The 15,192-nt window shown below is 55.8% G+C and overlaps 3 protein-coding genes across 3 annotated transcripts; 1 reads left to right on the top strand and 2 right to left on the bottom strand.

Annotated features, from left to right (window-relative positions):
* Positions 1–83: 83 nt before the first annotated feature.
* On the bottom strand, positions 84–3,887 carry GGS23DRAFT_293010 (RNB-domain-containing protein). Its single transcript, XM_051512662.1, has 3 exons — positions 3,433–3,887; positions 3,040–3,350; positions 84–2,989 (listed from the first exon to the last, which is right to left on the bottom strand). Exons 1-3 carry the CDS (start codon positions 3,559–3,561, stop codon positions 361–363), a joined length of 3,069 nt encoding a protein of 1,022 aa, XP_051375583.1. The 5' UTR covers positions 3,562–3,887; the 3' UTR covers positions 84–360.
* A 4,323-nt stretch (positions 3,888–8,210) lies between these two features.
* On the top strand, positions 8,211–10,328 carry GGS23DRAFT_292930 (glycoside hydrolase family 17 protein). Its single transcript, XM_051512660.1, has 2 exons — positions 8,211–8,654; positions 8,710–10,328. The coding sequence occupies exons 1-2, from the start codon at positions 8,477–8,479 to the stop codon at positions 10,224–10,226; spliced, it is 1,695 nt and encodes a 564-aa protein (XP_051375582.1). The 5' UTR covers positions 8,211–8,476; the 3' UTR covers positions 10,227–10,328.
* Positions 10,329–11,698: 1,370 nt separating this feature from the next.
* GGS23DRAFT_292945 (uncharacterized protein) lies at positions 11,699–14,975 on the bottom strand. Its single transcript, XM_051512661.1, has 2 exons — positions 14,873–14,975; positions 11,699–14,808 (listed from the first exon to the last, which is right to left on the bottom strand). The coding sequence occupies exon 2, from the start codon at positions 14,761–14,763 to the stop codon at positions 12,211–12,213; it is 2,553 nt and encodes an 850-aa protein (XP_051375581.1). The 5' UTR covers positions 14,764–14,808; positions 14,873–14,975; the 3' UTR covers positions 11,699–12,210.
* Positions 14,976–15,192: the final 217 nt, after the last annotated feature.

Here is a 15,192-nt window from a genome sequence, read left to right as displayed (position 1 = left end):
GACATGAGAGCCCTCCCCGCCCAAGTCGCGCGCCGCGGCGAAACGAAACCGGCGCGAGGAGGGAGAATGCGTGGGGGGAGGAAAGGGGAAGGGGGGCAGCGGCGCGGGGGACTCCTGGCTACGCTATGCGGTCCGTCATTTTACTCTGGGGTGGACTAGATAGTGGGATATGAGGGTAGGTAGGGACGAAGAGACGGAGAAGGAGGAGAAGGAGAAATAGAGAGAAGACTCTGTATCTCCCCGGCACCGTCTCCGCATAGCTACAGCGTGTCTATGTACATTAGAATCTTGTCTTGTCTGTTTGTAGTGACAGTATGTTACATCCTTCATCATACACATTCCCGACTATGGTTTACCGCGCTAAACTTCTAGCATCTTCTCCCCAGCGCCCTTGGGGGTTGCTGGGAAGATATCCACCTCCATCTTCTTGATAACCCTAATGGCTTCTACGATAATCTGAGTCCCGTGCACATTGACATTCTTTATCTTAACCTCGTACACGTCACCGATCCGCGCGTGTGCCATCTTCAAGATATCGTTCAGTGTTTCGGAGCGCAAGGTGGCCGGCCGCTCGAACCAGTTGAGTCGCCCGAGGATCGAACGCCGGCCATTGACGTGTGTGACGTGAAATTGGAATGTCTTGGGGATTTTAGCCTCTTTGAATTCCCATGCCCGGGCAAGAGCCTGCAAAATCCACTGATCTTTGCCGTCACCGTTCATGAGAGCGCGTGCCTGCTTCTCACGTACCCGGATCAAAGGTAGCATACGATCGAGTTGCGCCCGGGTAAATGGCAGGAAGGTGTCGTCCTTGTTTCCGACAAGGCTCGTGCCACGGCGGTTTTCTTCGATAAGGGCGGCCTCGACCTGCCAGTGTACAAGCAGGTCTGAAAATCGACGTAGCGGTGAAGTAGCTTTAGTGTACATGGAGACGCCCATAGTGACATGTGGCCCGGGGGTGGTGCTTAACTCATCATTACCTATGAGAGACCACATCTGACGCCAGATATTATCATCTGGCCGCGCCCCTGCATTTAGAAGAGGGTTGAATACGTCGCGTATGTATTGCTGAACGGCAGCAATATTCTGAGCGGCGTGAGGCTGCGTGCGGTACGGGATTGGTATTCCACGTTCGTGACACCACTCGGCGGCGACCTCGCCTGCCAATCGCATGATGTTTCCGACTAAATCTGTACCGGAGTCGGATGTGTACGAGAGGTGGATAGAGGGATGGCTAATACCAAACCCGAAATGGTCCTCTTCTCTCCTCTTGATCTCGTCGTCGAAGTAAACCTGAGCTTGGGGTTGCGGTGGGTAGTAAGGCGTGGCCCCCCTACTCAGCCTTAAAGCATGAAGGGCGTTTCCGAGTTCCGAAAGCAATGCAAGTTCCTTCTTTTGATCACTGCTCAGATTGTCATGTCGCATCATCGGCCTTTCTGCTGGTTGAGCCTCAGGAATACGACCGAGAGTTAGCTCCGGCCCTCGATAAGTAGGCAGTGCTCGGGTCTCTCCTATCGCGGTAGCGACATCCTCGCTTGTGATGTATACGACATCCTTCAAAATCCCAGGGGTGATCTTCCGGTCCAGAACCACACCATCCTTGTCCACCAATGCGCTAAAAGTCAGGCAGCGCCGATTCGGGGCCAGGGAAAATTTGTCCTGACCAAAGGTGTCGGGTAGCATCCGCTCAAAGTGGCCAGGCAAGTATATCGTCTGGGGGATCAGCTCGGCATAGCCCGCAATCACGGTTTCGGGCAGGACAGAGGAAGCCGGGTCGGCTACGTGAACGTGAATCCAAAACTGATGAGGGTCAGATGTTCGCTCAAGCGATACCCCATCATCGATATCCGTCGTAGTTTCGGCGTCAATGCAGTAGGCGGTGATACCGTCCCAGACTTTCCTCATGGGCGACAATATGTCTTCCCGCAAATGTTCATCTAAATTACCGTCGTAAGGTCGGATATAGCCTCCTCCCCTCTGGATCTCAACGTCTGGAAAGCGTATGCTATAACGCGCCGGGATTTCCCAGGGGGGTATCCAACCAATTTCTTGCAAGAAGGTCCAGCCGGTGGATGCCGTGAGATTTTCTGCCTCCTCGTACCTTTTGACGAGTCGTAATAGGGTAGAGCCGAAGCACTGGAGCCGCGAGTAGCTTGGAAATTTCCGATACCCAGCCCACAGCTCGATGAATTTCAATACCTCCAAATCTGTACCCGACCATTGATGAGACTCCGCTGGTGGCATCGAATTCGGCCGAATGGGCGATCCAATAATGCCGGCATTTGTCCACCGCCGCGATTGTCGACTCTGGTCGATCCTCATACGAGCACGGTAGACAAATTCATCCAGAGGAGATGGCTCCTCCTGTGCACCCTTTCGGGAATATGGTTTTCTTGTTAGATGCGCTCTGATCATTTTTTCCACGTTCTTTATTATGCGAACTTCGGACAACGGGCTGATCTCGAAGAGATATGAGCTCTTGTGACCAGTGTGTCTAAGTGGTCTAAAAAAAACCTCGTCTTGTAGTAGAGCTCTATGCACCGCATATAGGGCATGTGGATCAAATTTTCCTTCCCTCTGGTAAGACGCTGGAAGCAATATTTCGGCAATTTCGTGCAGGGTAAGATAACGGTGCTTTACCGGGTCGCCGATGAAGCTGCTAGATACGTCCAAGGTAGCGGCGTTTGCCTGGTACACATACTGGGCTTCTTGGTCAAAAGCAACCATCTTACGCAGTAGACGGGATCCAGCCGTCCTCGACGGATTGTGGCCGAGGTCGTGTAGGGTATTAATGGCCGCTAGAGGCGCTGAGGAAGACGGCAATTCCTTGATGACGGGCTCGAGCTCGGCCGGTTCGATGAATCTTCGGACAACAAAAAGCGACCTGACACCTAGGCCGGTGAACCATTTCCCAGTGCTTGTGTAGAAATGGGCATAGCTATTCAAGCGACCAAGATATATCGCCAGCATCGGTCGCCTCGAGCCTTCGGAGCTGTACGCGAATTAATTTCGGCACGACACGACAAGAGCTGGTGGACATACCTCAACTCCACCATATCGCCCGGTCCTAGATTGGCGCTGTCGGAACGTAGGTCGCTGAGTTCATCGCCGTCAAACAGCGGTGGCGTGATTTCAAACTGCCCCATGGATAGGTTCTGGGGGCGAGTGAAGCTGTTGGACACCTCGCCCATGTCGGCGAAATCAGAAATGATGAGTTTCGCCTCATCCTGGTTCTCCTCATCCCATATCCGCAGGCGCTCTCGGATATTGAGCTTCTCCTTGCGGTTTTGCGCATGTTGCTTCTGGTTTGAATTGGCACCCCTCGCTACGCGATCGCGCACAGTCGCTAGCGCCTGCGATGAGAATATATATGTTAGAATGAGCAGGCCTAAGACGGGACCGAGAGGCATTCGCAAAGCAGCATTTATCACATACCCGTATTTGGAGGGGTTGTGTTGCTCTCGGCAGAAGCCTCGCACCCGACCCCGAAACGACGGGGTCCGGTGCGACGCTCCGAGAAGCGCATCTCCAACATATATAGGACCGGTTCGGCACTCGCCACATTATTGCCGGCGCGTTAGAGGATGGGATGGGTGGTGAGATGACGGGTAGAGGGAGGAAAGGAAGGGTGAGGGGGAGGATCGACGCTGTGGGAAGAAGAACGTGAAGCTGATAAGACCGATAAGGTAGATATGAAAAGTATTGTCAACGGCTAGGAGATACCTGAGATTAGGTAGGGGTACATAAGGACCTACCTTAGGTACCTGCCTACCTCTATCTACCTGCCGGGATACCTCTAGTAGAGGGGAAGAAAAAAAAAACTTCAGTCTCCCTTCCCGATTGTGTTGTGGCAAATTTTCGATTTTCGCAGGTCGCGTCTAGCAGAAACTTGAGAGTGGGTCCTTCTCTCCTCTTTTCCCCTTCCACTTCCAGTAGTTATGTAAGCCTCTTCTCCCCCCTACCAGCTGAGTGGCTCGAAATGCGACCGCTGTCGGTCCGTCAATTCATGCCACCAGAATGAATAGAGAGGGAGGGGGAGCAGGGAAGACAGGAAAGGGGGCGATGTGTGATGTTATTCGCTATAATGGTATTTCTTCTTTTTCTCCATGGTCTTCTAGAAGAGCATAGCAATAATACGAGCGGGACTAAGACTGAAAAGGGGACAATGGAAATAAAACACAACATCTGTGACGTAATCTAGAGGCTGCTCCTACGATCACGTTGACCGAGTTGCCTACGAGAGTGTTGCATCCGAATAGTTAGCAAAGCAGCGGCTTTCGAGACGGTCGATCCTCTCCTGTCTCCCTCCCGCTTTCGACTAATACATCAACGAGGCATGAAAGAACTTCTAAAAGCAGTCATCGTGACCACGATGAGCGCAAAATATGCCACGCCCTGAAAGACTTACTGTCATCTTTGTTCTCCGGCTGGGGGTTTCTACCCATCTTCTCGCCCGTCTCTTCCTATCGAGCCTATTCCACCACCTCTAGCACACTTCTTGTTGCAAGTGCCTACTCCTACGGATTGGACTACACAGGAACACATGAATATGCTCTCCAAGATCGCCGCAACTATCGCGCTGGCCGGCTGCGCCTTCGCCCAGATGTCTAGCATGGACAACATGTCGAGCAGCGCCTCGCTGCCGACCGGCTCCTCCGGCGCCGTCGCCAGCGCCTTGACGTCGACTCTGGGCAGCAGTGTGGTGACATCTGCTCTGGAAGCGACGACCGCGCCGGCATCGACTTCGGCTTTGGCTTCCGGCCCCAGCGAAATGACCTCGATGTCGATGGGATCGATGTCCCACTCCGGGTCGATGTCCCACTCCGGATCGATGTCCCACTCCGGATCGATGACCATGCCGATGAGTACCAGCGGAGTTGTGTCAAGTGCCGCAGGCACCGGGCAAACCGCGGTGCCCGCAGCTGCCTCCACCCCAGGCATTTCGGTTAGTTACCAGCCCCCATATGAATCCTAACGCCCGATGACTGATATGTGGTTTAGCTCGGGTTGATCGTCGTTTCTGCTGTGCTTGCAGCTCTGGTCCAACTCTGAGAAGACCCCACCGGGAACCGGGAGTAATAACAACACACTATTATCGACGAGCTTTTCCTTATGTCTATGGACTGGACTCGGGTCGCGCGGCTAGGAAATCAAATGCAGAATGTTAGCTAAGAGGGTAAAAAATAGAGGATTGGGATTTCGGCCTACTCGTCAGACACGAGCCCATCGTGAACTTAACTTGACCTATGTGGATAACTCTGGAAGGATGACGGACGTGACACTAGCAATGGCTGCTGCCCCAAATGACCGGGCACTTATATATCACGTGACCGCATTGGCTGTAGTAGAGAGATAGGTACCTAGACAACCTACCCCCTACCTACCTACCTACCTAAGTAATGAAATTCAGGCAATACCTAGGTACTCTTTTCTTTTGGATAGTGAATGAAGCAATAGCGGATATCCAGCCATCATAAGCCTCTGTAGCGTAACGCTGGCTGATGCCAACTCCATTACGAAGCTCACGGCGAATTCCTTCCGGAAGGAGAGAAGGGACGGGAAGGATGAGAGAGGGAGGTGGAATGATGAACGGAAGTCGGGTTGGGAATGGCATCGTGCAAGGGACGACGAGATGGGCATTCGACCTGCCCGAAACAATGTGTCATTGAAAGCTTGAATAACGGAGATGTGGAGGATTTGGTGAGGATTATTAGCATGATCTCTGCCGTATCGGTGAGAGCTGGTCAACCAGTTAGCAACAGGAAATCCAGGCTTGTTAGAGAACCACGGAGCTGACAACAGTCTAGCGCCTGGTGGTTTTGCTCTTGGGATCGTGAAAGGGTTTAGTGTCGGCTACGTAGCAGCTCGGACTGCCCAATAGCGATGCGGCATCCACCTGCGCGTATACCAAGTTCTCGTCGTTTCGGGGCCTGAAAGCTAGCTCGTCGTTGGGCAAGGCCATGGCCGAACCCGGGTTCTAATAGTCGTCAGTAGCCATACCACGTAGTACATGCGTATTATGCCGTCGGCTCCCACCACTCTTCGTATTGGACTCAGTTCAATCTTGCCCACATCCACAGCTGAACTATCGCTACATTAAGGGGCGTCCCCAGGCGCGTAGCCCAAGCAACTACCCACGCCTGGGAAGGGGTTGCTAATAAGGCGGGCGGGACGGCGTCGTACATGCCTATTTCCGCATGTATGGATATTCATATGTACAGATACCCACACAAGAACACAGGATACCTACCGGCAGGCTCGTGACAATCTAACTCGGTGCTAGAGGCCATCATGTGCCCTGTTCTCTAAGCCAGCGCATCGTGCGCCGATGGAGGACACTCCGCTACTGGACGTGCTATGGTCGTTATCAGCAAACGTTCTAGAAAACCGGAGGGTAGTCAGCCTAGTGTGTCTCCCGTCGGGCTCAGCTGAAGGTCCGGCTATATGTGACTCGCATCCGCGGTGGTACGGGTGCAGTTGTGAGGAGCCGAACAGAGATACACGACTCGATGATCGATCAACGAGGGCATAACTGGCTAGCATCCGAGATCGTGTAGCGACTGTCGGCACATAACATGCCCAGTTCCGCAACAGTACCTGCTTGCCTCGTTCCTACCTAGCCCTAGTGTGCTCGATGTGGCCGGGGATGGTCAACAAGGAAGCTCTAATAACAGCGGTCATTATGTACTCCTTCGGGGTTGAAGTGACAGGGGACCTGAGCAAGGTACCCGATGGGTAGGCACATAGGGAGAAAAAACCAAAAGGTATGGCCCAAGCAACCAGGTCGTGGCTGGCTGGGGGGGGATAGTAGGAAGGGCCAAAAAGGAAAAGAAAAAGAGCAATTAAAAAGGGGTGGAAGAAGGGGGAGGGAAGAGACCTCTCACCGTCTTCTACATGCCTCCTTTGACGCGCTGGGAAGGCCGTAATAAGGGAAGATAAGAGAGATGCATTGGAGAGAATGGAGAGTACCCGGGGGGAGGTACTTCGTATACTATACGACAAAACAAGGTTGGACGTGCATGGGCTTACTGCAGGCCTAGCACCGAATAGGTCTAGTCAGGGCCGACAGGCAATTTCGCTTGACAGTCGGGCAATTTCCCTGGGCGACAGAGGCAAGACCGCCAGTCCCGACTGGGAGGGGAGATATGGGTCGGCTGGCTCGAGGAAGGCTACTCGATCGTGCCCACGCAGGTACCCCCTACGTAAGATTAGGTACCTACCTTAGGCAAGCATGCGCAGCAAGCGCGCTACGTCAGTACCGTTCGGTTAGGTACTTTCTACTTGCTTACAGGTAGGTACCTGAGATACCCGTCTGGGTAGGTACCTGCCTCCTAGGTAAGATTTGCTTAAGGCAAGAGGTACCTACGTACGTACGTGTCCATTTGTCTACTCATAGGTAGGCGCTCTTTAGTTCTCAAGGAGGTGTAGGTACCTAAGAAAATGCATGGCACGGAAGGTCTGCCCTACATGCGGCGTGGTGATTGGAGGCGGGCCGTGAACATCTTCTCGATCGAGGTAAGCGCCCTCCCCCCCCCCCTAATTTTACCCCCTTTTTATCCTCAGCAGTATTATTATTATTATTATTATTGCGATTACTATTTTCTTCTTCTCCGCACGAGACACAACGCGCTCGACGCGCCTCTTCCCAACCCGGAGCGATGGGCCGCCACGTTCGACTGAGCCTAGTCACCCTCATATTTGACCTTGGACAGAGAGAGGGATGTCACTGTTGATTGATTATTGTTGTTGTTGTTGTTGTCACTCGCCTCCGCGGTGTTGGCATCGGTAGTCGATCGACCAGCGAGACGCCACGGCCGCCCGTCCCCTCTCCTCCTATCCCATGCCATCCCGAGCGTGGAGGATTCCGCGAAGAGCCAACTCGTCTGTGCAAATCGGCCGGGGACTGGGCGTTCGCCCTTCCCCTGTCGCATCTCAGAGGAACCCATCTACAGACAATACATGCCAGCATACCTGCATACAGCCTACAGGATGGGTACCTGTACACGGGGATGTATGTGTGTACACACATCCCTACATAGGAACGCCTACGACAGGATAACCCGAAATGGGTGAGCAGGGGGGAGCCCAGGCCCCGTGGAGTCCGAATAGTGGCCGGGGGAGAAAAAATGAACCAGCTGGGTAAAATTGGTGTTGGCTCAAGCCGAGAAGCCAATTGGTGTCTTATTAATAAAACAACCGAGTCGGCCGCTCCCACGAATGCCCTCCTTTTCCTTCCTTTCTTTCCCTCCTTACGAAACGACGCTCTTAATGTCGATGCCGTTGGTGTGAAAGCATCTTCCCTCCGAGCTTTCGTCCTTGTTTTCTGCATATCCCACCCACCGCTTCACTCATTTAGCGGGCATTCGTTTTCCTGACGACATCACGAAAATCAAAATAGCCGTCCGTATTTTGAATTCGCAGCTACCGGCAGTCCATTCGAGCTCGATTCTAGGGAGTTAATTCTAAAGAGACGGGAATCATGAAGGCCACCCTTGCTGTGGCTGCGGCTGCCGCCCTTGCTGGCGGCGTCAACGCCGGCAGCGTCCACCACAGGCACGCACACAATGCCGTGCGCGTCGCCCTCGAGAAGAAGGACTACAACAACGAGACCTGCGGCTGCACCACCATCTACAAGACCTTCTATGGTGAACCTACTCGTACGTGAAGATGTCCTCCGCGCCTGCTAGTGTTGGGTCCTAACGGTATATACAGTCTTATTCCCTCCTGTTCCGGCCACCACGGCAGCGCCTCCGCCTCCGCCAGTGACCACCGCCACGGAGACTGCTGTCGTGGTCCCGACCCCGATCGCTCAGACTTGCTCGACGACGGGTGTGTACACGTTCCCGCCTCACACCGTCACCTTGACCGAGTCTACCACCGTCTTGGTCCCCTCAACTACTGCTGTTCCCAGCGGTAGCCACGTAATCGGCGGTGTCACGACTATTGTTACGACTGCCACCACCATCACCTGCCCGTACGCTACGGTCTCGACGAGCGAGGGTGTGGTCACCAGCGTCGTCGCGACAACTACTTACGTCTGCCCGTCCGCTGGCACTTACACCATCGCTCCCACCACGACTTCGGTTGACAAGTCTACCGTCTTGACCGTACCAGTTGTCACCGAGTACCCCCCTGGCACCTACACCCAACCCGAGGTCGTGACGACTGTCACCGAGACCAACACCGTCATCTTCTGCCCCTTTGACATCCCCACCCCTACCGCCAAGACCACCCCACACGTCCTCACGTACCCGGCGGAGACTCCCAAGACCACGGCAGTGATTGTCCCAACCGCTCCGTCTTACCCCGATGCTCCGTCTTCTCTGAAAGCCCCGAATACCCCGGCCGTTCCGACCTCCCCTACTTCTCCCTCCAAGCCGAAGGCCACCGGTTCCCTGGGTGGCGAGCCTGGTAAGCCATGGGGTATCTCCTACACTCCCTACGGGACCGGCGAGGATGGTGGGTGTAAGACCCGGGAGGAGGTTGACAAGGACATTGCCGCTATTGCCAGCGCTGGTGTCAAGACTGTCCGCGTCTACTCGACCGATTGCGACACCCTCCCGAATGTCGGTGATGCTGTTCGCAAGTACGGCCTGCGTATCATCCTCGGCGTCTTCATTGACGCGCCTGGTTGCACTGCCCGCAACCCCAGCGTCGCTGAGCAGATTGGCGCCATCAAGAGCTGGGCCCAGTGGGATATTGTCGATCTCATCTCCATCGGAAACGAGGCTGTGTTCCACGGATACTGCGAGCCCTCGCAGCTTGCTGGTCTCATCAACCAATGCAAGGGTGAATTCAGCGGCTACACCGGAAGGTACACCACTGCTGAGACGATCAACATCTGGCAGCAGCCCAATTTCTCCTCGGCCGTCTGCGGTGTCGTCGACGTTGCTGGTGCCAATGCTCACGCCTACTTCAACACCGAGACCGACGCGTCGCAGGCCGGCCAGTTCGTCAAGGGCCAGCTCGACCTCGTCAGCTCCATCTGCGGCAATGGCAACGTCCCCGGTATTATTCTCGAGACCGGCTGGCCGTCGGCCGGCAATGCGATGGGTCTGGCCGTCCCCGGTGAGAGCCAGCAACGGATTGCCGTCTCCAGCATCGTGAAGGAGTGCGGTGATCGGGCCGTCATGTTCAGCTTGACCAATGACAAGTGGAAGGATCCCAACACGGCCTGCGCCTGTGAGCAGAACTTCGGCCTGGCCAAGGTCCTGGGCATCAACATCTAAAAAAAATAGTAGTGCAACTACCTTGCCTCCCCCCCCCCTCAATGTACACACGCGCGCTCGTGAATTATAAAGAGCGCCAAACTTTTGTATATTGCCACGTCTTAATTCAACAGTTGCCCTCGTGTATGTGTGCGCGTGTCCGTTGTGGATGAACATGAAGGCGTGGCTGAGCGCGGGGGGTTGTTGCTGTTGGTAGAGGGTTGGATGTTGGTGTGTTGCATGCTCCGTAGTTCCCTTTGTGTCCCAAACAGCGTTGTCATATATTTTATTGTACTAGCGACCAGAGAAGGAAGCGCAAGCATGGGAGGCGGAATTGATGTACACGTGTCTGAGGCTCGTACCGAGCGGATACACCTTCGTGCCGGGTGAGAAGCGGGAAGAGGGAGTAAATTTTAAGAGGTGTCCGTGCCGGTAGTACTTAGTTCATAATGCGGTAATCTATTTGTGTCTTTCGCGTCTCGTTGCTTGCCACTCCCCACCCGTCGTCGTCTGTGGCGCCGTCGCTTCGCGGCCTGGGCTCTCTGTCCTGCGTGTGATCGTCCCGCCCTGTGCCGATCCTAGAATTGTCCTTCAGCCTTTCGACGGATGTAGATTCTCGCTTCGCCCCGCGTTGTTCTCCGTGCGTTCTGCCGTATGCAACGTCTAGTGACCGTCCGCGCGCGCGCGTGTGCGTGAACCCGCGTTCCACACCACCGCCGCACACGTGGCCCCTGCTACAACGGGGGGTCTCGCAGGGTTGCTTGCCTCACGCCCCTCCCCACTCTTCCCCCTTCAGCCTCCGAGGAGCGGCAGGGGGCAGGGCGGCGGAAGGCTGTTTGGGCGCTCGGTGGAGGGTGGCACAGAGGAGGAGGCATTGCGGGGGAGGCTGAACGCCTGGAGATGCTGCGTGGTGGCGGCGGTGGCACAGAGAGAAATCATATGTTCTCATCCCGCTGTCGTGGCCCGTACTCGGCCCCGACGGCAGGTTGGTTCTACAGGCCGCTCATTATAGTCCCGGATACCCCGTCGCAATAGACGTCACTTCTACCCACACGCGCCGTCGTGGGGGCTTCCGCTCCGCGTCAGGGAGGGCTGCCTGCGTCCCACCCGATCGCGGCCCCAACGAGGCAATGTCCCGTCCCTCGGCGGCGAAGCCTGGGTCCGCGTGGTCTAGAGGACGCCAGGACATACCTGCGCACTTACGCGCTCTCCCTCGACTTCCGGCCCTTCGTCGGAGAGCACAATCGACAGGCCCACCCGCCATTAGACCCATGAGCCGGGAAGACGCGGCCGAGGATCGCTCCTGGGCGAAGCAGTTGGGGGTAATACGATACCTGACATCTGGGTCTTGTCGTTCTGGCCCCTGTTTCTAGCCATAGCCATGCTCTAGCGGTAGACATGGGCAACTTATCCAAGGTGTGTTCGTATCGTCTTCGACTTGTGGTACAGCTTGTATGTAGTCTTATACAGCCTGCTCTGTGTCCCCGAATCAGAACAGGGCAGTGATGATTGGAGACTTCCGGGCTGGACTTGCTTCCAGGTCAGCGGCTAGGATTATTATTTTCTTCGTTCCTAAGACCTCCCGGCAGTCTATGTCCAACAGTAGCGTAATCCCCGCGATATTCTACGGCGCGTTTCGAAATGTTGAGAAAACAGGGGGGGTTTCGAGATTGGTTACACTGGATTCATGGAATATCATTGACTAACCCGCCATAGTATAACCCTACCCTCCGAGTAGGTCGCCCGTTCGTTATAATTAGTCGTGCCCGTTCGTCTCTATATACATGTATACAATATGCCAATATCGTGTTTCCAGATGACGCGCAAGCACTCGCTCCGCATTCCTTCGTTCATCCTGCTTGTTCCAAAAGACCCAGCGGCAAAAAAAAAGACCGGCCATGGCAGGTTCCTGAAAACGCCCCCGTGAACGAAGTGCTAGAGCCCGTACGTATGGCAGGAGTAGCCCGCCCTCTGAGAGAAAAAAAAAAGCCTCCCCCTATCTCGTTCAGGCCCCCGGGTCCGATTCAGGGATCTGGGCCTCCTCCGGGTCGGCCTCGACGGGCAACTCGACGCCTTTGACTGGGTGAAGCAGCATCGGCGGCAGGCACATCCTGCCCTCGCCACCGCGCATCTCGTTGACGTTCGTGCCGTTCTTGCTCTCGTCTACGACCTCTTCGAACTCCTCGCCGCCGTCGTTGTTCACCTTGAGGCCGAGCCATCTCCGGTACAGGTTCGGCGCGAAGCCCGAGTTGTAGAACCACGTGAGTCCCACGAGGTTGTGCTCGCGCTGGCCGAACACCGACGTGCGCGAGCCGCCGCTGGCCCCGTTCCTGCCATTGTTGAGCGTGTGCGCGAAGACCTCCGTAGGCCACTCGCGATCCACGTACAAGGGGTGCGGCGCGAAGACGGCCTTATACCCGTGTTGCAGCGCGACCGTGCCCGGCCACATCTCCGGAAAGGCGTGGTGCTTCAGGAAAGCGGTCTCTCGGTGCATCTTCATGAGCAGGCGGCGAGACATGCGTGAGGCTGTGATGATCTGGGCTCGGCGAGGCGGCATTTCGTTGCCTTCGGACGTGTTGTAACCCGTGATGTCGTCGGCGAGACCCCAGGTGGTGCCTTCAGGGTCGAACATGGGATTGAAAGTAATGTAGTCGGCCTCCTCGCCGACTCCCCAGACGTATTTATCCTTTTCGTAAGTTGTCTCGGGTACTGGGTCGTCGTCCGGCTCGAACCAATCTTTGGGGTCCTTGGGTCTCTCGGGGCCCCAGATAGGCTTACCGCCACGGCTGGCGTGCGGGTGTTTTTCGGCCCCGGGAATGCCGTCCCAGATGTTGTCGGCGCCGGTGGTGCCCATCTCGCTCTGCACCCGGGTCATCTGCTTAAAGTCTTCCCACGTGCCGTGTACTGAGGGTAGGTAGAACCGAGCGTTTCGCTCCCAGAGCCCTTTTCTCGGCTGCTCCTTGGCCCAGGCCTCTAATTTGGTGAATAGATCGTAGTAATGGCCGATGTAGCGGATATCCATCTCCCACTGCCAGTAGTACTCGTACTCCGGGTGCAGGTAGGCAAAGTGCTGCATAGCCATCTGCAAGCCACGATAAACACCGTGTACGGGAAGGTCTGGACCTCGGGCGAAAAGGTCGAAAATGCCCTGGTACAGCGACAACATTTGAGTCTCGGTCCAGAATGTGACGAGACCGCGAAACTCTTGCGGGATGGTTTCCTCGATACGCCGCTGATACGTCGCCGCGTCGGCCCAGATGGGGTGCGCAGCGTCATTCTTGACCTGAACGAGCAGGTGGACATCGTACCGGCCACCCGATGCTAGGACCAATTCGCTAATTAGGGAGCGGACATTCATGACATCCTCCTCCCTCCAGAGGTACTCGTCCCAACATCGGATGACAACGGCGGTCCTCGGTAGTAACTTCGCCACAGATTCTGTCTTTGGCGGCACACCTTTATCTCCGCTCGGTGCATGGGGAGAGGGTTTGGACGGCTCGGGTACGTCCGCCCGCGCGTGGAGGTCCGCGATGGGAGTTCCTTCGCTGATGTAGAATCCGTGGGGGGAAGGGACCCTAGGGGCCACAGCCTGGTAGCGGGCGGCATTATCCTGGTAGCATCGTCTCTGGGTTTCCGCCCAGTCCATCCCTTTCCAGTCGACCTGAGGGACCTTGTCCCAGGTCGACTCGAAGCCTTCTTTATCGCCGTGTTCCCCGGTGCCCAGGCCGCCGGACCTGGCAGAGTAGCCGAACCCGTACGGCCCGTACCGGCCGTAGCGTTCAAAGCAGATGTCCTCGGGCAGCCCCAATAGCTCGTAGGAGCCGAGTACAGGTTCTGGGAAACCGTTGGGGCGCCCTTCATAGTAGCGAATCGGGGGCACGCGCACCTTCTTGGCCTTGTCGAGAAAACACTCGTTAAATTTCTCGGGGGCGGTCTGGAAGACGCTCTGAGGGTAACGGATGTACTCTTTGCTCGCGGGAATGCCCCGTGACTGAACCTGGGGAGTCCGGTTGGTGTTGTTGACGTAGGATAGCAGGTCCACGGGCGGCTCCCCTTTTGAGCGCGGATATTCGGGTATGCTCTGGGAGAAAGGGGCTAAATTCCTGATGCCACCATAATACCTCGACAGGAAGCGATAGGACTCCCAGACGTGGGGGGCGGCGGGGGGCCTGTCGACCTTGCCCTCCATGATCATTTTATTTTCGTTGTGGCTAGCCCGGACGAGGGTGAGAATCAGCAGGACCATGAAGGATATGAGACCGAAGCACAGGTAGCGGACGACCTTGTTGGGCAGCCGGTAGGCGAAGGGCCGACGCGGGCCACGGGGGACGGCGAAGTTCCTCTTAGGCATGATGGGAGCAGCAGAAATATTTGTCACCCTGGAGTTGGCAGTGCCGGGAGAGGAGGAGGAGGCGACGGAGTAGTCATCGTCGTCGGAGTCGTCATAGGAGTCGTTCGAGTCTCGTTCCTTGCTCGGGGCGTTGAGGTTCTCGTAGACGGGGAGCTTGGGTTGTCGACTACGACCGAGGTGCAAGGGGTTCCAGGGAAATGTTACCATCTTGGGCGGGCCGCGCAAGGGCAACTGGTGGTGCTGGTGCTGGTGCTGGTGTGGTTGTTGTTAGCAATGCTGGCAACATTGACGATGTCACGTATCGGGGACCACGAACTCATGCACTAGCTTGTCCCGATTGCTGGCTCGACTCGGTTATGCCCGTCTTCACAGGGATAGAGGTGGCTACACCAGGAAGCGATCGGACAGGTTCGTGGTTCGTGGTGGGTGGCGAGAATGCGAGTCATGCGAGTCAGGATCGGGCCGCAGGAGGAAAAAAAAAAAAAAGAACCAGAGACGGGCTATGCGGGAGTGATGGAGGCACAATTGAGATGCAAGCAAGTTGTAGGCGTATTTCTAGATGCGTGTTTAGGTGATTGTGTATGGTGGGAGAGGGGAGGCTGAGATTCGGGGCAGGTCTTCTAGGTGCCACTTGAA

This window comes from Durotheca rogersii (genome assembly GCF_024521655.1).
Source record: "Durotheca rogersii strain YMJ 92031201 chromosome Unknown GGS23scaffold_3, whole genome shotgun sequence".
Classification (NCBI taxonomy): domain Eukaryota; kingdom Fungi; phylum Ascomycota; class Sordariomycetes; order Xylariales; family Xylariaceae; genus Durotheca; species Durotheca rogersii.
The sequence above is the reverse complement of the archived record's forward strand: the minus strand, read 5'-3'. Positions and strand labels throughout refer to the sequence as shown.

Bases quoted from the DNA above. Each gene is read 5' to 3' on its own strand.
- GGS23DRAFT_293010 (XM_051512662.1), bottom strand. From the start codon at position 3,561: ATGTGGCGAGTGCCGAACCGGTCCTATATATGTTGGAGATGCGCTTCT. The intron at 3,351-3,432 runs GTATGTGATAAA...TTCTCATCGCAG, and splicing joins CACAACCCCTCCAAATACGG to GCGCTAGCGACTGTGCGCGA. The intron at 2,990-3,039 runs GTATGTCCACCA...ATTCGCGTACAG, and splicing joins GGCGATATGGTGGAGTTGAG to CTCCGAAGGCTCGAGGCGAC.
- GGS23DRAFT_292930 (XM_051512660.1), top strand. From the start codon at position 8,477: ATGAAGGCCACCCTTGCTGTGGCTGCGGCTGCCGCCCTTGCTGGCGGC. The intron at 8,655-8,709 runs GTACGTGAAGAT...CGGTATATACAG, and splicing joins CTTCTATGGTGAACCTACTC to TCTTATTCCCTCCTGTTCCG.
- GGS23DRAFT_292945 (XM_051512661.1), bottom strand. From the start codon at position 14,763: ATGGTAACATTTCCCTGGAACCCCTTGCACCTCGGTCGTAGTCGACAA.